This window comes from Sinohyriopsis cumingii, chromosome 8, assembly GCF_028554795.1.
Source record: "Sinohyriopsis cumingii isolate HCF-2022 chromosome 8, ASM2855479v2, whole genome shotgun sequence".
NCBI lineage: Eukaryota > Metazoa > Mollusca > Bivalvia > Unionida > Unionidae > Sinohyriopsis > Sinohyriopsis cumingii.
Genome location: NC_142968.1, coordinates 59961954 through 59988572, shown reverse-complemented (window position 1 = coordinate 59988572; position 26619 = coordinate 59961954). Strand labels below are relative to the sequence as shown.

Sequence of the window (26619 nt, the reverse complement as noted above, 5' to 3'; positions counted from 1 at the left end):
TGCTGCAGACATTTAACATTATGTCCCACCAAGTCACATTATCTTGACACCAAGCCGACCAGTCCTTACATAATAGTCCCTTCCATGTGCTACTTTGTTAACAACAAGCATTAACAATTACATTTGTATCCTGTTTTGTCAGATGCAAATATAGTTATTTTTTTAATAACACAAAATATTAAAAGCAGGATTTACTGTTGAGTTCAACCAACATGATAACTGTTGCACTGCATTTAAAATTGAAAATAAAATATAACTGTCTTTCAGTTATGATGATGATAAAGCTGGAGTGGGTATTGACGGAATCTTAGCAAAAGAAGCGTGTCAATACAATACTCAATCCATTTCGCAACATTTGTTCAAAACAAAATTCAATCATCGTCTTGGCGTGAATATTGAGTTTGTATAGTCAATCACTTTTTCCTAACAAACATTTGAAATGCATGAAAACTGCCTCGACACTGACTCAGCAGTGCTATAATGCAGTAGATAAGTATTATTATTTCACTTTTAACTTTGAAATTTGGTTAGCCTTGACACTTTATGGTATTTCAAAACTTTCAAATTTATACCATTTCCACAAAAAGTAATAATTCCAAGGAAATGTCCTACACAACCATATATAAATAATAATCAGGCAATGACTTCGAAAGATATTAATTATTTGACAGTGAAATGTTTGCAAACAAAGTGTCAACCACCTTAATATCAGAGAGATGGTATTTCGGTTGCAATAAAAAAAAAACAAATAGGACTGAAAAACTAGGTAAGTTACCAAACATATGATTGGGTATATACCATGCCTTAAGATATTGCATGAGTGGCTGTGAAATAATTAACTAGCAAATTAGTACAACGTCGTCTCCGTAAATAGAAAAATATATAAAATACACATATCCAAAAAATAACTGGTCTTTCACCCTTTGACTTTATAACCAGTTCACTCCCATGTTATTATTGGCCAGTGAGGGATCTTTGTATAAAGAAATTAGTTCCGGGCAATAGCAACAATTACCACTTGACCATTTGACACAGATGAAATAAGCACCACCACCCACGTCGATTAGAATTACCTTTTCCCAAGGCTCGTGACAGCAGACGGGCAATTGCTTGCAGAAGTATATATAGAGAAATGCTTACATTGCGCTATCCTCGAGGAGTTCGGGTTCATTACTAACTAATACATTATATAACTGAGTGAATACTCTTATACTTGCAGGGACAAGTATTAATTTAATTCGCACTATATTTTGCAGATAACTCTCGTTAAAATAATAACCAGTAAACAACGTCTCGGTTATGGGCTGTACCACCTATATAGTACATAGTCGAAACGAAGATTGTTTGGTAGTATTATATTAGTATGTATGTATGTATATATGTATGTATGTATGTATGTATGTATGTATGTATGTATGTATGTATGTATGTATATATGTATGTATGTATGGACGTATGTGTGTGTGTGTGTGTGTGTGCGTGCGTGCGTGCGTGCGTGTGTGTGTGTGCATGTCACTTTGTCTCATGCTTTTTAATTGTCGATATGAGGTCAAGATACGAGATTATCATTTCTTTGATAAATCAGGGTTTGAAGTATGCAACATTGATATATGCTGTGTTTAGCAGGACGAATTAGTATGCCTAAAGGTGGAGTCTATATCTGGTTCACGATCTTACAAAAGTTCAGTTATTTTGACCTAGAGACTACGTGCATGGGAGGGATTCGATGGATTAGAAGATAGTTATGTTATATACTGGAAACTCTGTTTCTTTCGTTCCAGATAAAGTGATGACTCATTTACCACATCACATAAGCTCTCTAGATGTGAAGTTGTAAATGACCACAATACGGTCTAAGAAAGTGCTTCTGATTGTAAGGGAGATAAGTCATTTGTGTCTGGAATTGATTGCTCTCTAACGGGTTGCCCATGAAATGGTCGAGCAGATATAGCGGTATTGACAAGTCTGTTTCTAATATGCAAGCAATATCACAGATTTCAAGTGCTTAAAGCACATTTGATTCTACCTTCTGATATATTTATCATATGCCCATGAATGGAAGATCCTCTATTCTTGATAAATAAGCATGTTCTAAATGCATGGAACAATATATGGAACTAAAACTCCACAAACTTCGTCAGCTTGCGTGCATCGTTTGAGATCGGTATCCTTCATATAGAACAACTGGCATAAATCAGGTTGTATTGTGTCAGTGGAATACAAATATCGGATTCGTGTATGCTTATGAACTTCAGTCACAGTGGATACACTGGAAGTGTCCATCGACATTCGTGTTGCATATATTGACTTAAACAATTTATGAAAATTTATTTATCTTTGGGCTCAGCTAAAATAATCATTAGGTGATGTACCATCTGAGAAGATAGTGGATATTTGTAGGAAATGTTGTTTATATTTTCTTTAAATTTAACACTATTATGCATTGATCATGATGTAGCTTTATAATTTATTTTTATACATCGTAACGAATATTAATGTTTACATTTTATACAACTCTTGTCTTGAAGGAAGTTTAAATTTGTTTGCTAGTTGTTGTTTCTTTTGTTTTTGTGCAATTCTTCATTTTTATATTTTTATATTTTTATTTTTAATTTTTATAATATAACTATTTTTATGTTGAAGTGTCATTAAACAGCAATACATACAGATATATCCACATATTCATCTCAAGTTAATTAATAGCATGGCCTGCCGATACATAACGATATATCCACATATCCATTTAAATTTATTTAATAGCATGTCTTGCCATACATGCAGATATACCCACATATCCATCTAGATTTATTTAAAGCATGTCTTGCCAATACATACAGATACAATAACATATCCATCAACATTTATTTAATAGATGGTATTGGTTCATGAACCACTTTTATTATTGGCGTCCAGATATACATCGAATGACACTGACCTTGAATTCTCCTACACAGCTTCTCTACGACCAGTGACATTCAGGTCGCCATCATTCTTTTCATCTAACAATCTTCATTTGGATAAGAGTCGTTGTTTTGCCTTGCCCATGTATGTGGTATAACGCTTACTCCACCTCATATTCTTGACTAGATCATAATGTATTACACAATATAAGTAAATGCAAGGTATCTGTAACCTAGCAATATGAATCACTCATGATGCATTGACACACTTAACGGGGCGACGTTTGTAGTGTTTGATAAAGAACTAGCATTGATGAGTCAGCCTTGATCTATTGAAATTCAAATCAGGATAAAGTTCATGGTGTTTTATACCGAACTAGCATAATGAGTCAGTTCTGAGGCACTGACATGGTGACCTTTGTAGCGTGTGATACATACCTGCAAACTGTTCGAAGATGTCAAACACAATTAAGTTATCTTCTTATTACGAAACAGTCGCGCATATTACCGAATGTTTAACTCTTGAAATATAGTTTGCCTTATGTTTAACTGTTGAAGTATAGCTAATGTTTAAATTTTGATGTATACATTACCTAATGTGTCCTTGTTGAATTATAGATTACCTAATGTGTACCTCGTGAAGTGTAGATTACCTAATGTGTACCTGTTGAAGTATAGATTACCTAATGTGTACCTGTTGAAGTATAGATTACCTAATGTGTACCTCATGAAGTGTTGATCACCTATTGTGTACCTGTTGAAGTATAGATTACCTAATGTGTACCTGTTGAAGTATAGATTACCTAATGTTTAACTGTTGAAAAATATATTACCTAACGTGTACCTGTTGAAGTATAGATTACCTAATGTGTACCTGTTAAAGTTTAGATTACCTAATGCGCCCCTGTTGATCTATATATTACCTAATGTGTACCTCATGAAGTGTAAATTACCTAATGTTTACCTGTTGTAGTATAAATTACCTTATGTGTACCTGTTGAAGTATAGATTACCTAATGTGTACCTGTTGAAATATAGATTACCTAATGTTTACCGGTTGACGTATAGATCACCTAATGTGTACCTCATGAAGTATAGATTACCTAATGTGTAGCTGTTGAAATATTAATTACCTAATGTGTACCTGTTAAAGTATAGATTACCTAATGTGTACCTGTTGAAGTATAGATTACCTAATGTTTACCGGCTGATGTATAGATCACCTAATGTGTACCTCATGAAGTATAGATTACCTAATGTGTAGCTGTTGAAATATTAATTACCTAATGTGTATCTATTGAAGTATAGATTACCTAATGTGTACCTCATGAAGTATAGATTACCTAATTTGTACCTGTTGAATTAAAGATTACCTAATGTGTACCTCATGAAGTATAGATTATCTAATGTGCACCTGTTGAAGTATAGATTACCTAATTTGTACCTGTTGAATTATAGATTAACTAATGTGTACCTCATGAAGTATAGATTATCTAATGTGTACTTGTTAAAGTATAGATTGCCTAATGTTTAACTGTTGAAGTTAAGATTACCTAATGTGTACCTGTTGAATTATAGATTACATAATATGTACATGTTGAAGAATAGATTACCTGACGTGTACCTATTGAATTATAGATTACATAATATGCTGAAGCATAGATGACCTAATGTGTACCTATTGAAATATAGATTATATAATCTTTAAATTTTGTGGTATAGATTAACTAATGTTTAAATGTTGAAGTACAAGATCACATATGTTTGTTTCTCGGAGATGTCAGTGGTAATTATTGAGTTAAAATATTTTTTACACTATTGGAGAATACAATACGTTTTTATTTTTCGCATTAGATTCATCGAAAAATATTTTCTGCGATTTTATCCAAGTTGTTTTAATCCAGTAGCCTTATAAACAACCGGTTTGTAACAATTATAATGCGGAATTTGGTGCAATGTTTATATGTTTATATTGACAACATTTTCTTTGTCATCCTCTGGAGCACCTTTTTTGAGGCAACGAAACTCCGACCATCCAAAACACACACAAACGCTCACGCACACACATACACACATGTATCTGAAACAAATTGAAGCAGTTTTACAGATTTTTGTCTGTCCTCTATCACTGTTTGTTTATGTGATAACATGACTCTAGACGGATGTTTTATTCCAGCGTAATGGCACCTTCCAGTTTCGTCGGCTGATTGAACCATAGCTTTAAACTAGTATGATCAACTTGTCAACGTCCGTCAAAGTCTTGGTTCAACTAACATGTTTATTGAAGTTTCTATCACCAGATTCGTCTTAGATTCCAATATTTCATACACGTTCACATTGATATAGAATTTAAGTTCACTTTTTCAGATATTTTATATTTTAATCGAACACCTGTCAAACCAACTTCTTATCTATCTAAACTGAATTGTGATTGTTTCTGAGAATTGTTTGTTGGAGTATTTACGCTTGATGCAATGGTGTGTTGTTTCACTATTATGCTATTCACTATTATGTTATCTTGCTTGTTCTTAACACATTAAAAAATATTTGAATACCAAATTCCTCTGTGTGACTGCTATTTATATATGTGCAACGGTAATTAACCGATCTTGTCGAAGATTCATTGGACAAAGCCCGATTGAAGATGAGTTTTTTAAAGCACCCAATATTCTAATCCACGTTGCTTACTGAGGTGGACTGATATATTCAGGACATGTATTTAAATGGGGATCCTGTGAATTGATTTTCAATGGGGATCCTGACTTTGATTCTCAATAGGGATCCTGTAGATTTGTTTTTTCTGACTATCGTTGGTGTCGGTTGAAGTCTTCATCCCCAAATCAATTAGATCACTAATTTTCGGAATATTATTCACTACTAATTGTCTTCATAGGAAAACAAATTTTAATATATAGTTTCACTATTAAGATGAAGGACTTAATTAAAGCATATTTCTCAAATGTTTTATTTAAGTTAGAAAATTTTTGTTTATTCATTCATAATTATCAGACATGAAAAGCAAAAAATCTCTTTTGCAATAAATATGAAAACAAAACAGGACCATAAATAAATCAGTAAAGCATTCAGTCGGAGTTAGCATGACTCTGAAACATATCCAGGATTTTAGTATGTTTACAATCTATTGAACGTTCGCTGAAGCGATTAAAGTGTGATATATGAACCTGAGTTAAATGGCTGTGTATTAGGATTTTTTGTGGTGTTCTCGTTGTATTTTGGAACAACCACGCACCAGTGTAGGAGAGTGTGATATTTAATTCTGCGAAATTGCCAAATGTGTTTGGGTGTTATGGTACACCTGCACGAGATCGTTCACATAATATTAGGAAGAATTACAAGATGTACTCGGTTGTACTCCACCCCAAAATAAGATGCTAATAATAATTGGAAAATTAGGATCAAGTTTGCTTACTTTCGCACTTCCGTACTACTTAGAAAGTAGTCGTTGTGAACTGAAGAGTTTTAACTCGCTAATATCACAAATAATTTCATCTAATTAACTAATGACAACATATTCACGAAACTCTAATTCACACCTGCATTGTTTTTCATGATTCGCATTTATATCACCCATCAGTAAGCTTTCCAAACTATATATAGGCACTTCACGCCCAGCCCCAAAGAAACACATCATAAACAATTAAATAATTAATACAAATAAGTATTCACTTCTCAAGTTACTATTATGTATATTTAATTTTAATCATTTTAATTTTAATTATTCGTTGGCTTTTCATAATGATCATATAATGTACATCTGTATTTTACACTTGACCTGTCAAAATTAAGTTCATGGTGAACGTAACCAGGGACATTTGATTTGTAAACAATTTATTCTCTAAGATTATAGAATAAGTATTTAGATCATTATCAACGGAGGTAAAAATTTTGATTTGAATCTGTCTTTGGACATTAAGTTTTGCACTTGGAAATTTCTAAACTTGTTGAGAACTTCGAATAGTTTTTAAAGAAGAATGATCGACATTCTGGTTCTAATAGTGTGCCTTAGCTTTTTCTATAATGTTATTTAGTTGAAAAAGTGTCCATTGCTTTAATATCAGAAGCATAAACGGTCTTCTTTTTAAGTTAAGTTTTTCATTGTTGTGGATTTTATTTATTTAAATACTTACTAACTCGAATTTCAAAGTCATCAATAATATTCTTGGACGAAAGGTTTCATTTAGAACTATAGTGAATTCAGACAAGAACATGTTGGATTATATTAGTGGTATGCATCGGAAGACTGTTAGCACATCGCCACATCCCAGGTCAATGGCACATTAGCATTCGATGCAAAATGCACATCAACACATTTATTATTGGATGGTATTTGGAATACAACTAAAATTCAACTCGAACATCATACATTTGAACGTATGATTGGATTTTTATGACGTTTTGAGATTTAATCCTGTAAGTCCATTTTAAATTTTCACTTTGCACTCTAGGAAAATATATGATTTGTTGAATTGTACAACACTTGTTGCATTTCGCTCTTTGTATTACTTAGTTTAAGACCATATAGTCGTGACTTTGTATATCTGAATGTATGTAGGGACGTACATACGTAGCCTTTCCAAGCTATATATAGGCACTTCACGCCTAGCCCCATCTACAAACAAAACACGTCCTAAACAATTAAACAATTAATACAAATAAGTATTCCCTTCTAAAGTTACTATTATGTATATTTAATTTTAATTACTTTTAATGTTAATTATTCATTGGCTTTTCATAATGATCATATAATGTACATCTGTATTTGACATTTGACCTGTCCAAAATTAAGTTAACGGTGAACGTAACCAGAGACATTTGATTTGTAAACAATTTATTCTCTAAGATTATATAATAATTATTCAGATCATTATCAACGGATGAAAAAATCTTGACTTGAATCTGTGTTTGGACATTAAGTTTTGCACTTGGAAATTCCTAAATTTTTTGAGAACTTCGAATGGTTTATAAAGAAGAATGATCGACATTCTGGTTCTAATATTGTGCCTTAGCTTTTTCTATAATGTTGTTTAATTGAACAATTGCTCATTGCTTTAATATCAGAAGCATAATCGGACTTCTTGTTACGTTTAGTTTTTCATTTTTGTGGATTTTATTTATTTAAATTCTTATTCACTGGAATTTCAAAGTCATCAGTAATATTCTTTGACGAAAACTGTCATTTAGAACTGTAGTGAATTCAGACAAGAACATGTGCGATTGTTTTAGTGTTATGAGTCGGAAGACTGTTAGCACATCTCCACACCACAGGTCTTTGGCACATTAGCATATTCGATGCTATATACTCATCAACACATTCATTATCGGTTGGTATTTGGAATACCACTAAAATTCAATTCGAACATCATACGTTTGGACGTATGATTTGACTTTTACAAATATTTGAGATTTACTCCACAGTCATGCAGGTTCTTTTCAAATTTTCACTCTGCACTCTAGGGAAATATATTTATTTATTGAATTGTACAACACTTGTTGCATTTGTCTTTTTTTATTACTTAGTTTAAGAACATAGAGTCGTGACATTGTATATATGCATGTATGTAGGGACGTACGTACGTAGGTATGGTTTAATGGCACGGCAGGAAGTAAATACACTATTGGTTGCATGGCGCTAGGTACAAGTTAGGTCCGATAAATAATGACAATTAAAAGCTCAGAGAAGAGAGAGTCCTCTAAATAAACACAAACATTAAGTACAGCAACTAATGTGCGTTATTATCATTCCATAATAATTATTTCGGAAAATTCGCAGTTTGAAAGTTTTTAGGTTCTTTTCAAATCTTTTCAAATCTTGAAAATGTTACAAACTTAGATATAGTATTTAAAACAGACATTCTTCTCCACCCAAAACAATGACGCTTCTCGCATAGATGAGTGACTTCCCTTTCCGTGAAAAAGTACCAGTTTATTAAATGCAAAACAAACTATTATATTTTGGGAAATAAATTTTGATTACTAGTAGATAACATTTATTAAAAAAATATCACCACAACTATAAAAATTGTACGATTTATTTACGTCGTAAAAACTTTGTTTTTGTTGTTCTTGTTTTTTACATTTTGGGGAGGGATGTTTTTGTACGGGTTCATTATTGTGTTGGGTTTGTTATTTTTCTATTTTCTTTTGGTTTGGTTATTTTGCGATTTTAGAGGTTCTTTTTTATATTTTGCTGTTTTCCTCTGAAAATGGTGCAAATTGAAGTCATAATGAAGAGACATATTAAACATTTCTATATAAATTGTAAATTATCCCAGATTGTTTTTACATTAATTCTTGACATCCATCGATGCAACAAGTATTTCTTTAAAGTTCTCAAACATAGATGAACGAAGGTAAGGCACATGCGTTTATTATTATTATTATTATTATTATTATTATCATTATTATTGATATAAATCATTATAACATGTACATACATGCATGCATACATACATACATACATACATACATACATACATACATACATACATACATACATACATACATGGAGAAGAAAGACAATCATCCTTTTCGGTAAGTACATGCAAATTTATGGATGGAACGCGAGTGCTGCCAAAATACTCCAAACGTTATCCCTCTTGTCCCAAGAAGCAAGTCTTGAGTGCTTTCAAATTAGTGCGCCTTTGTACGCTTTTGGAACACTTTGCAAATTCTAAACAAGTTTTAAGGAGAGTTGGAGAGTTGTAGAGTTTGAAAGAATACGAGAAACTCAATGTCAGATAAATGTTTTATTCATTTGACTAGGAAATTATCATGTATACAGCATACGGGACTGTGTATTTGCCGTTGATTACTCTGACAGGATGACCTAGCAATGTCACAGGCTAAATTTCATCTCATTGGCCGGCCTTGACTTCACAGCTGCCTGTTCAAGAATGTATTATTTTTTTAAAAGCAAATTGTAGACTCATATTTTAAGATAATACATCGTCTTTAATCAGGGAAATAACGTCTTTAATCAGGAATAATTAATTTGCAGTTAGGGAAATATCGTCTTTAATCAGGATTAATTGATTTGCAATCAGGGAAATACTTTCCTTTATCAGGAATAATTTACTTCAGGTCATGGGAAAAGTATATTCTCTGGGATACGATTCATATTTTTGTTAACTATATAGACAGTCTTATAATATCTGAAGTCAATATATAGAACATTTCATTAGGCAAAGGGAGAAAAGCGGGTCAGGTTTGGATTTTTTATTTGACTGTTTATTCTCCGTGAAACCAACAGGACACAATATTTTTTCAAGATTTATTGACCAAATCATGTTACTATGCGACCTGAATTATTAGCAGGTTGTCTAATTTAAACTTATTTAAGACTTTCAGTTTGAAAAGTAAAGACAAAGAGATGATGAATTATGCTTTTTATTAGAGGTTTTAGTGAGTTCAGTCCTTTTGTATGGCTCTAATTTGTGTGGTAAAGATGGAGATTTTACCCAATAACCAGCTGGAGATAGTCCCATATGATACTACAACATCAGCTCAATGCCTGGCTCCATCTTTCGAACCTCCTGGTGTGTATAGCAATGACTGGAGACTCTAATTTGCATTAAAGTTACTCAGAAGAACACAGATAGCTCAATAGTTTTGTATTTGACAGTGTACTACTCCAGATGAAAACAAGATTATAACAACTGATGTTCTAGGGTGATTTTATGATTCTGTTCTATTCCTAACTTTGTGACTGAGAACCGAATACCAAAAGATGAATGTACAGGGGGTTAACGGAACGTAAGCGCAGAACTGACTAAATAGTGCCAAATAAACATTATAAACTGTTAAGATAAAAACAAATAAATGATAACTCGTTTATGAAGATATTTCCCCCTCCCCGCACAAATTAAAATATAATATACAGTACTACAATATCAATATTAAAAAGCGAAGATGTTGAAGTCCAGTAAAAGGTATATTAGAAATTTCTTAAAGAGTACACAAATCTAAGATCAATTTTATTTATATATAACCCGCATTATTTTAATCAGTCAAAAATATTATCTGGTGAAACGAATCTTCCAGCTGTTTAATTATGTTCAAATCAATAGCACAAAATAACAACAAAAGAAAAGAAAAAAACGTCTGTCTCACAAGGTGGATGTTGATAGCCTCCACAAAAATGTGTTCCACTGTGACTGGGCACATGTGAGGTGTGCGGAATGATTGAGTTGAAAGACGTATACGTTAATCAAGCATGTGTGCTATAATCGATCGGCACATTACACCTAATCGAATGTGTCTGGTCTTCATGAGGTGTGCCACACTGAAGTGATAGCCTTGATTTTGCGAAGTTCATTCGGCACAGTTTGCCACGTGTACAGTACATACTGTTTTTAATAATGCTGGAAGGCAGTATATGAAACCTTCCATTCAAACCGAGTGACTGCGGGGACATCTTTGGCAGAATCCAGTACAGAATGCTTTTTCCAGATTGCAGAATCAAATTATCCTTAGCTATATTTAAGACATTAACGGGTAGTCAACTTTCCTATTTTGTGTCGCCTTAATTTAGAAGAAAAGATGATGAAATTCGTTTTTGAGTTGTTTTAATGTAGTTCAAAGATTTAGCGTGGTAGTCATGTTTGCGTAAAATCTGAGCCTTTATAATGCATCATATTAGAGATGGATTCGTGAGATGTTGATAAGCAGCTGCAACCATGTCGCCATGTTTCGAATAGTCTGCATCCAACAGATACTGCTTTGAAACGAGGCTCTGTCTTAATTTAAAATATTCTGCAACAGCAGAGGATTGGTTGAGGACTTTTTCAATTGGCAGAAATCAAAAAATATTTTCAAGTCATTTGGTAATCTTGATTGTAATTTAGGAAACTAGAATTTTGCAGTACGGGAAAAATAGATTTGTGCTGCTTAACCAGGGGACGAATTCTTTTGAAATCCTGTTTTTGGATGTAAAAGGTTTGACATGAATGCTTAAACACGATATTATATGCCGTATAAGTCGAATTAGAGGATGGTTTGGTACCATAATGTAGATAAGATTTGCAGGCTGATGTATACGTTAAATTTAGAGCTTTAAGTCCATTACAACCTTATTGAAACCTTCTAATCTGCTCCACAATCAGTGTTTGCCACTACTCGTATTACTTCCAGGGCGTTTATATATTGTCTCTGGGTTGTCTCGTACGTGGAAGAAAAGCTAGAGACAATAAATCATTACAGTTTGACCCAGTCCACAACAGGAATAAGACAGCCGTCAAGATAATGAAATCATTAATTGTATGTAATCGGCAGAAGTTCATGCTACAAATTTTAGATTTTAGGAATTTCAACCCGTTTTCTTCTGATTGTATCTTAACGTCATTAAACCCTTATTCTATATAACTTTTAATAGGATGAGCACTTTGTGATCTGCAGGACTTAAATATTTTGATTATTCTCAGCGTGAAAGGAGTGACTGACTTCCGTAAGGAATATTCACATCCTGAGGTTTATTTCATAATATGTGGTATTTACATACCTAAGTAATTGCGGTCTTTCAAACATTTGCTCCCTTAGACCTAGGCTAAATATAGGACTCATTATGTTTTACATCCATTTGGAGTCATAAGGTTTACCCAAGCCAAAAAAGGCAAATATATCATTTTTCTATTTGAAAGATACATGAATATATATTTTAAGTCTGACTAGACAATCGGTTGAGCTTCTCCGGCATTTAAATCCACATGCTTCACATGTTTCCACATGGAAAATCATATATATGTTGGTTGGAATCAAAATAATTTAGAAATTTACCATTCGTTACATCGTTAATCAGTTTGCTAGTAATGTATGACTATATTCGGGAGAGTCTATATTAATATTTTCATGTTTAGGCAGTATCGCGTTTGTTTCTCGCCTTGATGACCGGATAATCCAGTTTTAATAGTGTACCGAGAGCTTCGTTAGGCAAATGATGTCTTTGCAAGCGTTAGGAGATAATAGTTAGTGAACACGCTTACAAACCGCATGATGATAGATGTGTTTATCAGATCCACTATGTTTTCGATATGATCAGAGGTAAACGTTTGATTCACAGAGGAACTGATAAGTTTGCTAAGAGAATTCGTTAAAACGAAATAGATTACAGTTAGTCCGATGTAAGGATAGGCAGGATCTTTGGGCAGGATGCAGTTAGGTATAGGACTTATCATGAAATATGGATAGAGTCTGAAACTGTATTCTATTTTGCTTTACTATGTATTAATAGCTTTGCAGCGCCAATTTGTATAGTGGCAAATGGCATCATTTCATTGATAGCTAGCTAGGCAAAGACAAAGAGTCCACGATTTCGACATATTCTCATGCAGATGGATTAAGCATTAAAAAGACACGTATGTTGTTTCCATTCTGAAAGTCTGGAGAATCGGTTTCCTTATTGATTAAATATGAAGCGATACGGTTAGTTGTTTGTTTGTGTTAATGTTATTCATGTTATTAATTTTTTAATACTTGTATAAATATCTTACATTGAACTACTTCGGAGCGATGGTGTAGGTAGCTCGGAAACCTTTGAATGTGAATTGTCCATCGGAATGAAAGTGAAGCATCATTGCAGGTCCATTATATAATATTTTAGACAATGGACGGTATCCACAGAATCTGAAATTAAGTTCTAGATTGTGTGAGTAAAAGCATCCCCTACTATTAGTTGTAACTTAAATTCAACAACACAATTGCTTCAGTACTTTACAGTACATATCGGCATATCAAGACGCTATGATTTTCTACAGACTGCCTCAGTGAATAATATGCCATTTGCTTGAAATATATGGTTCTAAAGAAAAGGTATTACTATTTAAATGACTGAAAGAGTATTGTAATCTAACTTAACAATGAACACGATTAGTCGTAAAACGAATGAAATTTTGGGTTAACACTTCATTAAAAAAGAATGGGAGTTCAAACCTTCAAACGTGTTGATCTAATTTGTTACATGATTAACGGTGGCCTATAAACGACAATAATTTTTTTAAATAGCAAATATTGATAAATATGATCCTATTAAAAAGGACATGTGTCAGTAAAGCATGTGTTTCCTAAGTCACTTGAAAAATGAAATATATGCTGCTACTTTGAATACTAACTTAGGTCCTGCTAATCCGATTCCGTACTTCCTTATCTCCAGCCAGTCAAAGCTGCATATTGAACCATCGTCTTCCAATTCAAAAGTGTCGAAGGTCACGGTGATGGTAGACTTTGGCGGAGCCTGTAAACAAAATTAATTTTAAGCAAATTTTAAATGAAGTATCGATAAAACTATTTTCATTTATATAGGTTAATGTATCTTGCAAAGTTATACTGTTTCAACCCAGATGCTAAATTATTTTCATCGTATATAGTATATCTTCTAAGAACCAATCCTGCTTCGTATATATATATATATATATATATATATATATATATATATATATATATATATATATATATATATATATATATATTCATTCATTCAAATCACACATTTTAAAGTAATCATTTTGTTTACCTTAAACTGACGTGCTTTTCAGACAATTACAACTATGTTCAAAACATCAATAAATATTTAAGCAACCTGCGATATGGTATGTTTATTTTATTAACTACTGATGCCAATAATAACACCTCTGTTCCTTTATTTTATTGGAATAACCTATAATATCTAGTTGGGCACAGTCCATTACAATAATTTGTATACTTGAGATGCTCGTGCATATGTTTCACAAGTTCACTTATATTTACCAGGAACAAATAAAGCGCATAGATCACCATTTGTATGCTATATGTATGCATGACTTGTAACGGTACAGCCCCCCAATCACTGCATGTAGTGCTATATCATACACACACACACACACACACACACACACACACACACACACATATATATATGTGTGTGTGTGTGTGTGTGTGTGTGTATGTATACAGCACTCTTTAAAAAAATGGTATTTATTTGGAACATCATCACAGTAGGCATCACAATTAAAGGAAATTTTGACACCAATATTCTGCACTTAAAACATACTGGATGGCACATCATATTCATAACATAAAACTCGGCCTGAATTGATTAGGCTGGGACTGAACAAAATCAAATGAGAAAGAACAATTTGTTTTTGGAAAGCAAACTATTCAGGCTAAAACTTAAAACAACTCAAGTCAGTGGGCGATTTATGTGTATGCTTACTTGGATGAGCCAGTAGCAGTCAGCATTTGCGGCATAATTGCCTGGAAAATTCGGGGAAGTGAAAGTCCCTGATGTTCTTGTGAGGATACCGCCACATCCTAAGTTAATAACGAAGTAATCACTTGTAAGTAAATGTCAACATCATATTATTTGAATAAAATATAACAATTTCTTCAATTACGCTATTACAAATACTTGTTTCAATCATCGAAATATTGCATTGAAAACGTAGTTCAGATTTAGTCGATAAACGAAACCTATACATTGTACTGATATATAATATGGCTACACTGTATAATGTCAGATGGAACAAAAGCAATGTAGCACGCACTGTATAATGTCGGAGGGAACAAGGTAATGTATCACTGTATAATATCGGAGGGAAAAAAGTAATGTGTACTAAATTTTAACAGGATCGTAGATCTTGATCATATTCATAATCCTGATAACTAACAACGTTCAAAAATGATTATTCCATTCTGGATATCTGCTATAAATAAAAGCCCAATTATCGAGCAAAGGACAGATCACACAACGGACATATCACACAACAGACATATAACACAACAGACAGATCACACAACGACGGAGATCATCACCCCCTCCTTCAGACTATCACTACAACTAATATAAAGAAAAAGGTATTAACCTCTTAGTATTACCAGCATGTTTATTATTGAATTTGTTGTTGTTTTGTAAAAGAAAAATCAAAACCTCAAACTCTTGTAATGCTTTATTTGCTAAATATTGAAGTTAAATAAGTGATATTTGTTTGTGGGTTAAAGAATCATAACGCTGACAAAATTCGAATATGACTAAGGACCTTTACAACCTTTAAATTAATATTTCAAGAACATTTATACACCTATAAAAGCATTTTCAAAATTTATCCTTATTGTACCTGGTGTGCCTCTCATGACGTCTTCGCAAGTTCTTCCAGAAAGAGCAGGAGGGCATACGCATGCGCAATTCGGACCCATGTAGCCTTCGTTCTTACAGTCCACATATCTTGTACAGCCTGCTGCAATGTGAGTAAATTATTATGCATCGTTCTGGTAAGCACTCATTATTGGTTTTCAATTGCAAACTTGAATCAATAAATTATAATTGTCAAGAACGCGTCAAAGATGACAAGACACAAAAAGTATATCCAGGAAAGTCATGAAGAAAAAAGATGCATATTATTGTCTGGTTACTGACATTTGGGACCAGCGAATTTATACAATAAAAATTAAAGCCAACATGTATGGTGTATTTGTCTTAACTTGGAAAGAAACTGTACAGATTTTACAGAATGTTATTATTCAAGTATAAATTATTACTAGTAGTAGTAGTGGTAGTAATAGTGGCAGTAGTAGCATGTTGGTGGTGGTTGTTAAAATTATCTATCAATCAATGCTCTTTCATATCACAACACCAACTTAATGTACCTTATAAAGAGATGATACGGAAATTTTTAAACATTGTTTAATATCTATATCAACACGGTCTCCAGGTATATATTAAAACACAATCAAGATTTCATTTTATTGTTTAAACAATAAAAGGGTAAGATCGTTGATATGAGGCATAGTGTTACATGGTTCAAGCACCTACTTTTGTTCTACTTTTTTTTTTTTGGAAGGTGCTCTCCCCGGTTGATGTGTTTAGACCATATGGGGAGGCCCTCCTGCCCTACATGCAATTGTGTCTATGCTATATTTTTGAATGCTATTATATATATATATATATATATATATATATATATATATATATATATATATATATATATATATATATATATATATATAATCTTTCTGTTTTTTATTTTTATGGGTATTTTTACAATCTTTTAAAATGTATTTTTTAAAGATGAAATGATATCTATTCCAGGCATTTGTCGTCGCACAGTACAAACGTTTCGCTCATTTTTGCATCTTTTTCTCGTTTCTGTCTCTTATTGTTATACATACAGTCAGTTTCAAAGAGTAAATTCATAAAAATGTATAAACGCTGACATTTTGCCAAATGCATTGTTAGTTTCAGTTTATATTTAACGAATATTCATTGAGATAGCGATATGCGATATTACCATAAGATCTTTAACTATATTTTCGATTTTCATTTTTCATTTTCGGGTGAGAAAACCATTCAAAAATACTAAACAAATCAACCCAAGGAAGGCAACTATTAGACAATTTGTCTCATTAAACAAAAACTGTAATTTGTCTTCAACAGAACAGTTATACAATTTAAGCACTCTAACATCACATGGTGATGGAAATAATTTTCCTTACAGTTAGATAAGCCTGTTAGGATTCAGTTACTCTGCATAATCAAGGATACTTTTGTTAGTAGTTACCTTGTCCTAAAAAAACATTCTTCCGTTTCATAGCAACACGGAATGTTTAATACCGTGAATAAACATCAATTTCAATACCTATCGAAGTATGTGTAACACTTAATGGCTTTCATACGAATAAAATGATATAGATTGTTTGAAAAATTGTTTTTGTTAATATCATGATGGTGTGACAAACGTTGTACTAACTACAATGTTTACGTCGAATTTAAGAGCTACTATGTTCCCCGGAAGTGGCTAATAATGGACGCGAGTTGCAAGAATGATAACTCTGCATATACTCTTTACGGGAGGTACATGAACTTTACTATAACAGACATGACTGCCTACTATCCTCTAGGTTTTTAAATCATTAAATTATAATGTCGAAATTGTTTATAAAACGCATTTCATACAATAGTCAAAACTTTCATCATAATTTTTCTGATTTTAGATTGACAAGAGAGCAGTCAATACAACAGATGGTACGAAGTAATGTGTATTCAGATTACAGCTTCCAACAGATTGACAGTACATCTGGTTGTCTAAGGCCAAGCCACTCAAATGTAAAAATGTTTTGGGTTGGGATTGGGGTGGGGTAGGGTGGGTTTTTTTGTTTTATTTGGTTGGGGTTTTGTGTTTGTTTAATTTTCTTGTTTCTTATTTATTTTTGGGTGGGGCTGAAGTTTTATTTGCTGTATACAGCTATTGCACTTGCGAAACAATCATCAAACAAAGATATATGTCAATGTGACTGCGGCTCAGCTTTAGATTCTTTATCTGCCCGTTCATTATCCAAAAAACCAGTAGGACCTGACACCCAACTGCACAAAATATGTTTTAAAGACTGTGAGCAAATCATGTTTCTGTGAGATCTGAATTACTAACAGGTTGTTTAATTACACGGTATAAAAAACTTTGAGAATGCAAATTAAATACGAAGAGACGATAAAAGTTATTGTGTCTTAAAGGATTCAGTGAGCTCAAACATTTCGTATGGCTGTAATTTGTGTGATAGAGATGTGTGGTAAAGATGTAGGTTTTATCCAGTACCAGCTTGAGATGCAGTAATAGAGGTATATGCGTCGGGCTTGTTTAAACACGATCAAAATGACGTCAAGCAAAGTGTATGTTTTCTAGGGTTTTTTTAATGTACAAGGCGGGGGAAAATTGTTACTCCTTCATAAGGTCTAACTGACACCTATCCCATGAAAGGTACGTAGAAATTGTTCCAAGTTCATACCAATACTAATAACACTTGAGGTACTTTAAAAAAATCAGGGGTGGGAGAAGAATACCACAGTGGTAGGAAGTATTTAATCGGTCGTTGTTGTTGTTGTTCTTGTGGTTGTTGTTGTTGTTGTTGTTTGTGTGTTCAAATGCACTGACAGTTTAGACGTCTCGTTCATTAAACTTGTAATAATTGTCTGGGTGACCATTTTAAAAATAACACGTTATAATCCGTGACATACTACATTAGTTTGTTTTCAAGCCAACATTATGTGTTATGACTGAAAGCTATTAAATGCACTTAAAACTGAATCCGTCTTTTACGTCTGAACGTTATGTAACAGAATTCCTATTAGGCACGGTTTTACATATATGACATTCAGCGTCTTGTAAAGAACATTCAACAGGCAAACTGGTTCTGTTTGTCACATGTGGACTCCCAAGTCTTGATTACTGTATTTTATTGTGCATAGGAGTTTTTAATGGGAAGGGTAGTCATTGGCTACAATTTTTAAAATCCTTCAAACGCTCTGAGAAATGGAATTAGATTATTCGCTAAATTTAAATATACTTACCATTACACGTGTATAATGTATTTGCCGTCTTGATGTCAATAAAGCTCAGTTCATCTCTCTGCCCCATGATGCCCAACAGCTCCTTGTCAATCGGTTCAATGGTCAGAGAGTTGTTATCTTTACTGAACCACTGCATTGAAATAGGAAAGTGGGCCCCTGTATATTTGGTTTCATTCCAAAAAGAAAATACATTGTCCCGGTCTGGTTGATAAATGGAATTTTTTAAAACCTTTTTCAAATACATCTCATTGAAACAAAACTTGGATAATTATTCTTCATAAAACTTGATAGTTAAAGTGATTTCTTCGCACGTAAACAAATTTGTTTAAAAAAATATCAATGTTAATAAGCAATTGAAATATTTCTGAAAACTAGGCAACACGCGAAAGTTGAATATGTGCGTTGATCAACAATGATAAATAACACCCCGAGGTCGGTTGATGATTTGTTTGATGGTTTGGAGAATTTATACTGCATTAAAAGCGCAAAGATTTGTGGGTTATGTATTGTACTTACAGTTGGTCCGAAATGCATAGCTGATCCAATATCGTACATCTCATTCATGTCAATAGTTTGCCGGTCGTACTTATTAAAGTCTCCCTCAAATCCCGGCTTTATATTCTCAAGTCTGATGCTGACAAAGTAGTCCCTGTCAGGACGTGAATGCTCATGAAAAAACCCCAAAGAGTGTCCAAATTCATGAGCTATCGATACCACCTGAATATAAATACGACACATTAATTCCAGTATTCTTGGGGAATATGATCTCGAAAGCTATCAAAATTAGTAAAGATGGCGTTTGTGTAATTTCATGGTCAGGTATGGTGAATTGTAACTACAGGACAACAAAGACTTTTATTTGTATATAAGTAGAGCAGTAGAAAATGCCAGGCATGCATTGACATTGCATCCGAGTTTATATTTCTGGTTTTGAAATATCTGAAGCAGAAGATAAAAAGCAAAAAGGTCGAAGTATGCCCACTGTAATACTCACAAAGGTTGAAGTATTCCCACTGTAATACTCACATTGTTACAATTGTCAGATATTGTTATTTCTTGGGGACCATCATTCACCATTCCAACATAAGATGAACATCTGGTTATAAATCAGAAAAATAAGAATATTTGTTATAATTTGCTAGCAAGTATGCATAGATAATAGAACGTATAAACATTAATGTAAAAATGGCAAGGATGAACAATAGGAAATAGTCTTCAGAACACAACAGAACAGAAAACACTGGTATTGTGTTGACAGTTCGGTCAATCATCACAAATACCCATTCTTAGATTAACAACTTAGCAGTTATTGTATTTACAACTACAAACACCACCGCCCGAAACCCCGCCTTCATAAATTGATTCAAGTTCTAGACCCTCTTTTCCCCGCAACATACCAGATCTAAATACCTCCCAACGTTGAAAGGCCTAGATAGAAGAGAGCTATATTACAAATACATGCACGATGAGACGATCTGCATTACATAAGTAATTTTCTTGAAAACTAGTCATATTACCTATTTTCTAGGCACTAACTGAGATGTACTGAAAGCCATAGTCACAAAGAAACCAATTCAAACATCATCGGAAAATGATCTCAAACCAACGTCAGTAGGTTCGTCTGATTTTCGAAAAACTGCTGACATAAAAGAGAAATATCAACCTAGGATTACATCACAAAATAGTTGCAAACCTCAACAAAACGTGATGATCAACGTGGATTGTTTCCTCGAAGATTATACCTGCTATGTGGCTTGAATTATATAAATGGCATTCCTGGTTCAGATTATCTTATTTCGGAAGGATTCCTTGTCGTAGCTTTCCTAACTATGTCTGTTAAAAGTTCTTCAACCCATTTATATTATTGTTTGGGATTGACCCGGGCATTTGTCTCTGCAGCACAGTGCCAACATATTACCTGTATCACCCATCCAGCAAAATCGCATTATGGTGCAGACAATATGTTCTATGCAGCGATTGTTGAGCAGACACGACCGATACGCATCCAAGTAAACTATTGATGTGTCAAACAATGTGATCCGTAGTAGTAATGAATAATGTTGCTCTCTGAAACTTGCTAAATTCACAAAGCGCGTAGCATTTGACAATGAAAACCACTACTACGCTCAATCCGACTCGATCATAGATTAAAACTCGAGTTAGAGTGCTGAAATCTTATAACTGATGGGTTGAAGACGATAAATAAGGTTTTGTTTAATCCAAGACAAATTGTCTAATAGTTGTCTCCCTTGGGTTGATTTTTAAGTATTTGTATGGTTTTCTCATCGAAAAAATGAAAAATTGGAAAATATAGTTAAAGATCTTTTGGTAATATTGCATATCGCTACCTCGTTGAATATCGGTTAAATATAAACAGAACCAAACAATCCATTTGACAAAATGTCCGAGTTCATACATTTTCATGAATGTACTTGAACTCTAATCGTCTGGTTACTATTATTTCTTTATACAGCTTTAAGAAATGCTAACATATAGCAAACTTGTATTCAAATATTAAAATGCTAAATATATTTGAATTATTATTTCTTTGCACTTTGAACGCAGTTGTTGCGTATAATAATGGAGGATCTCAAAAGGGTGGTGATTTAATATTGAATTTATTAAACGAGTTGAATAATGTCCAGATTTGCGAGGCTTTTGATATTCTTTTTATGACATAGCTTTTATTTCAGTGGAAATTATTTAGATAGAAAGAAGAACGAATAATTTCGTTCATTCTGTCAGACCCTGCACCTTTCATTTGTTGTGTGTAAAACATAGTCCCAAACAAAGTTGAACTAGTATTAATGTTTAACAGCGGATTATATGTTTATTACCAACTATAAATCAAAGAACAAGCGACCTTCCGAATAAGCATAACAACATTTTACACAGACAAAATCATTTTTCAATATAGAATATCCAATGCGCGTGATGTCGCATTGTTTGATGCAGTTGACGATCCTCATGTATACGTAACCTAAAGTGACACTTTCACAGCTAAATATTACATTGATGTGATATTCATGTGAATGAAGGTTTACTGGATGCAGAAATTTCCATTTGGCTGTAATGTATTTGTGATCGGATATTTAAGTAGTTGACTAGAAACAGTAGACTAATGTAGACTACTGTAAATTTCATTTTGAGTCAGAATTGCATCACATATTTACCGCATAAATATGCAGTGGTTGGATAAAACTTCTGTCATTTTGGAGACCGGTTTCTGTCAACATACTTCTATGAACATAGATGAGTTTATTTGCTTTTGTAATTTAACATTTGAACATCGCTTGTATATAGGATGGATTCAACGCTATAGATATATCGCCCCCTCCACTCTGAGCAATAACCTTAGTTGTATTTCTTGTTTTAGTTCTTGTCTTTGGGTTACGGCTATTTTTTATAATATGTCATACATGACATAAAAAGGCCCTGTGGTGGTAAATTGACCATATTCAGAGAGACGAGACCATTTTACCCCCATTCCATTCGTGACTAGAATCGAAAAATGTTCATTGAAAACAAACAAATCCAGAAGGCAGGATTAAAAATGATTTCCCACGATCGCAGACAATTAGTAAGAGAATGCCGCACAATAACTTCATAGGCGTATTTGGACCAATCAGAAAAACATAAAGTGATATGTTCACATGTTACAATATCAAAACTATGAATGTACTATAGGCAAAGTCTACCGACTATGGGATAAGGTATATTTAAAACTGGCACTACCTTTCTAGGTAGTGATAGTTATAATCAGAAATAATTCAAACAAATTCTTTATACATATAATGAGTTGCAAAGGCTTTCTAACTTTTGCATATTAAATAATGTATCATGTTTATGTGACTTTTGAAAAACGTGAGCATTTGTATTGTGGCTGTCTCTATTGCAAACTCTTCTGTAAAAATTCAGCGCTTACCCTTCAATGATAAAACTTAATTTGAATGATATTACTATATTAACATGTTTCTGATATCATTTAATTTCATGAGTTGAATCAAATCTGATTTTATTATATTATATGTACTCACCCAGGTCCTTTAGATATAAGGACGTAGTTCGAATGCCCCACTTCCTGCTTGACATTTTCAGACTTTTCTCGGAATCTCAGACATGTCGTTCTCTCCCATTTTTCAATAGCAGACATGACCGTATTTCTGATATGTCTAGCTGCATAATAAATTAAACAGGCTAATTTGAATTCAATCCTTGCCACTGCGTTAGTTGCCTGAGGACGTGTAAAATTTAATACATATTATATAAGATGCGAAAGTTAAATCTCCCGAATTAAACTGAAAATGTTATATTCTTTTGTCCTTTTCTTCCGATTTTGTGGAGACAAAAAAACCTAATATCATGATAGCTTTAGTGTGTGTGTGTGTGAGAGAAAGAGAGAGAGAGAGAGAGAGTAGCGTTCTTAATACTTTTATCGATTCAATCTGCGAAGTTTTAGAATATAATTTAGCTAAGGGTTTTTGCTCCGAAGTTCCATGAATATTGTTTTCATTCTTATTACTTCATGCCAATAACTTTGCAAGAACATCATCTCGGTTGAAGTTTTAAATAAAACAAGGTTAAGTCAACTGCTTTGAGACTAAGTACCGATAATTTTATAATTATAACGGTCTCATTTAATCTTTAGAGGTTGATCTGGTTTTAGATACAGATATTCAATCCGTATTTAGGCCTATCGCACGACCAGATTTTAACTACTTTAGTGTCTTCCTTGATGTCCGCGCTTCGATACTTTTAGACACACTAAATCGAACTTTTATTGATACTGGTTTAAATTTCATCCATACTGTAAAGATAAAAATGTTTGAAAAGCGTAAAAGTAGAGGTATGAAAACATAATAAAATGTATTCGTGTTTTATTCTAAGACGGAAGACAGAACTCCTATATGGCTTAATAGATCTCGTATTAATGGCTTCGACGTATCCCTGAGCCATATTCAACTCTTTCTTACCGCCGACTCAGTTTTGTATCCAACGCGAAGAATTCGCAGATATTAAACTAATGCATACAGCACTATTAATAAATCAAAAATAATCTTAGCAACGTTCAAAACTTCATTATTTATCCAGTCGACACGCCTGTATTCAGTCTTTCGAGCAACCAAAAAAAATCTACTTACGTAAAACGTTCACTGCCTCATTAAACTTGTAAACGATGATTCCTTTCGGCCATAAAAAATTGTGGTTTTTGACAACCTTGCGTTTGGACCTCCCCATGCCGCCCAATGCGTGAGCACCACCGATTATTTCCTTTTCCTGCAGTGGCGTCAACTTTATATCGGCCTCATATGTTCCACGTACTATACTGTTGCCCTCCATAGGCTGATGCAGGTGAGACAATTTTTCACCACTTGCAAGTCTGATATGATTTGTGTTTAGGTTTGGTGAAGCCTGTCATGAAAACATGTCGCTTGTGCAAATATTTTTACAAGTTATTCACGTTTATGACGTCCAACAACAATATTTCAAATCAACGTCAATTGTACAAAACTCTCGTCAAAACGATATTAAGAAATCAAGAAACTTTGCCAAAATTATGCTTTATGTTCAAAATAAGAAGATTGTCTTTGCATTCATCTGTAAGCCATGAAATGAAATGAAAATATTACTGAAGGGCATTTTTTCCTACTAAGGATCATGTAAGCACTCAAAATCAAAGACACACGGATTCAAAACTTGTCTTCGAAATAATGTATGAGAATAAAAATATAAAGCTCAATAAACACGTCATGATCCTCGCTTTGACATCTGCTAAACATGAGATAATTAATTAACTATACTGCTAACAGTTTATATTGTTCTCTACTATATATTCTCATTGTGATAGATATTTCAGTTTTCATTATCTCACTTTAGTCGAGTGTATTACTATTAATTTTTGCTCTTTTCTGTTTTTAAGGTATATTACATGTTTAGTACAGAACATTTCTGACACTTGCAAAATAATTTATCTAAGTGAACAGAATCCACTTTGTTTCTTTTATGCATACCATCAACATCCTGCAAATTGTATGCAGCTTGAAAATTATCATACATATGCTTTGATGTTTCATTGAAAAACGTTTGCATATCAGAACATAAATAACATCAATCTGTCAATCTGTCTCTTCGGTCTTATGACATAGACAGTATTATAAAGAAATACTCTTCGGTCTTATGACAAAGACAGTATTATAAAGAAATACACCTCGTCTTATGACATAGTATTATAAAAAATACTACTTACCGGTCTTATGACATAGACAGTATTATAAAGAAATACTCTTTGGTCTTATGACAAAGACAGTATTATAACAAATACTACTTACCGGTCTTATGACATAGTATTATAAAGAAATACAAACTTTTCACTAAAGGGACACTTTGTTACATTTTTCAGACAAATGACAGTACAAATGCCCGTTCCATTTTTAATAATACAACATATGGTCTTAAAATCCCATCTTGTCTGCAAATAAATATTCAAAACAATATTAATTAGCATTATTATTTTCACTTACCTCTAGTGGGAACCCATCGATGGGGAAGAAAATCATAAACAACACTATGAAACCTGGCTTCATTTTCAAACGATTGGCTAGTCTTTAACCTTTCGGTCGACTCTTTATATGTGAACCTTTGTTTGCTGAAGGTTTTTTCTACAAGGTTCTGACCAATGAAAATAATCTTGGAAACACAACATTTTAGATGTTAGTTTATTTTCTTCCTGCGTCAAAAGCATTTCTATAAAAACATTTCAATTGTGCAAACATTGGACGGAAATATTGACATTTACAAAGAAAACCAGTCTGCTAGGAGTTTAAAACTATACGGTGATTTCGAATTTTAAAAAGGCCGTTACGAAATATCAGGTGATGAGGTGAATGTCAAATTTAAATTACCTATCAAAGATTTATGGAACAAAGAACAAATAGTTAACTCGTATTACTAAGAATTGAGTTACCTGCTAGAGTTCTTTATATACTGACTAGATAGACAATACAAATTTCGCTTTTAAGTTTGAACAAAGCAAGTACTATATAAAAATATAAATAAGAATTTGAGTTCAATGAACATTTTACAGTGATCCTATTCTTCGTGTTTTCTTTTGTCTGATACATTGCTATCCACTGACCCTATATGGTTAATAGTGTTTATCTTCTCCCAATAACAACTACCTGAACGGGGGAAAATGTGATTGATTTGATAACGATAAGCCAAAGGGATTTGAAACATTAACGTCAAATGAATGTTGATTTTCCAACGGTATTTAGTTCTAAACAGTTTGGATATGCAACATACAAACTTGTGGCAGTTGATAAAAGAAAGATAATTTTATTTCTAAAGTGTCAATTTAATAGGGCATGTAAGTGCAAAAATTGAGAATAATTC

The 26619-nt window shown here is 33.1% G+C and overlaps 1 protein-coding gene across 2 annotated transcripts; it reads right to left on the bottom strand.

Annotated features, from left to right (window-relative positions):
- Positions 1-9654: 9654 nt before the first annotated feature.
- On the bottom strand, positions 9655-25883 carry LOC149793637 (blastula protease 10-like). Of its 2 annotated transcripts, XM_089967620.1 has the most exons (11): positions 25749-25883; positions 24369-24639; positions 23265-23403; positions 20254-20323; positions 19744-19944; positions 19228-19357; positions 16004-16123; positions 15103-15200; positions 14024-14145; positions 13406-13538; positions 9655-9804 (listed from the first exon to the last, which is right to left on the bottom strand). In XM_089967620.1, the coding sequence occupies exons 1-10, from the start codon at positions 25809-25811 to the stop codon at positions 13412-13414; spliced, it is 1341 nt and encodes a 446-aa protein (XP_089823746.1). In that variant the 5' UTR covers positions 25812-25883; the 3' UTR covers positions 9655-9804; positions 13406-13411. The 2 variants fall into 2 exon arrangements, with proteins under 2 accessions (XP_089823746.1, XP_089823747.1); XM_089967621.1 differs by lacking the exon at positions 13406-13538.
- Positions 25884-26619: the final 736 nt, after the last annotated feature.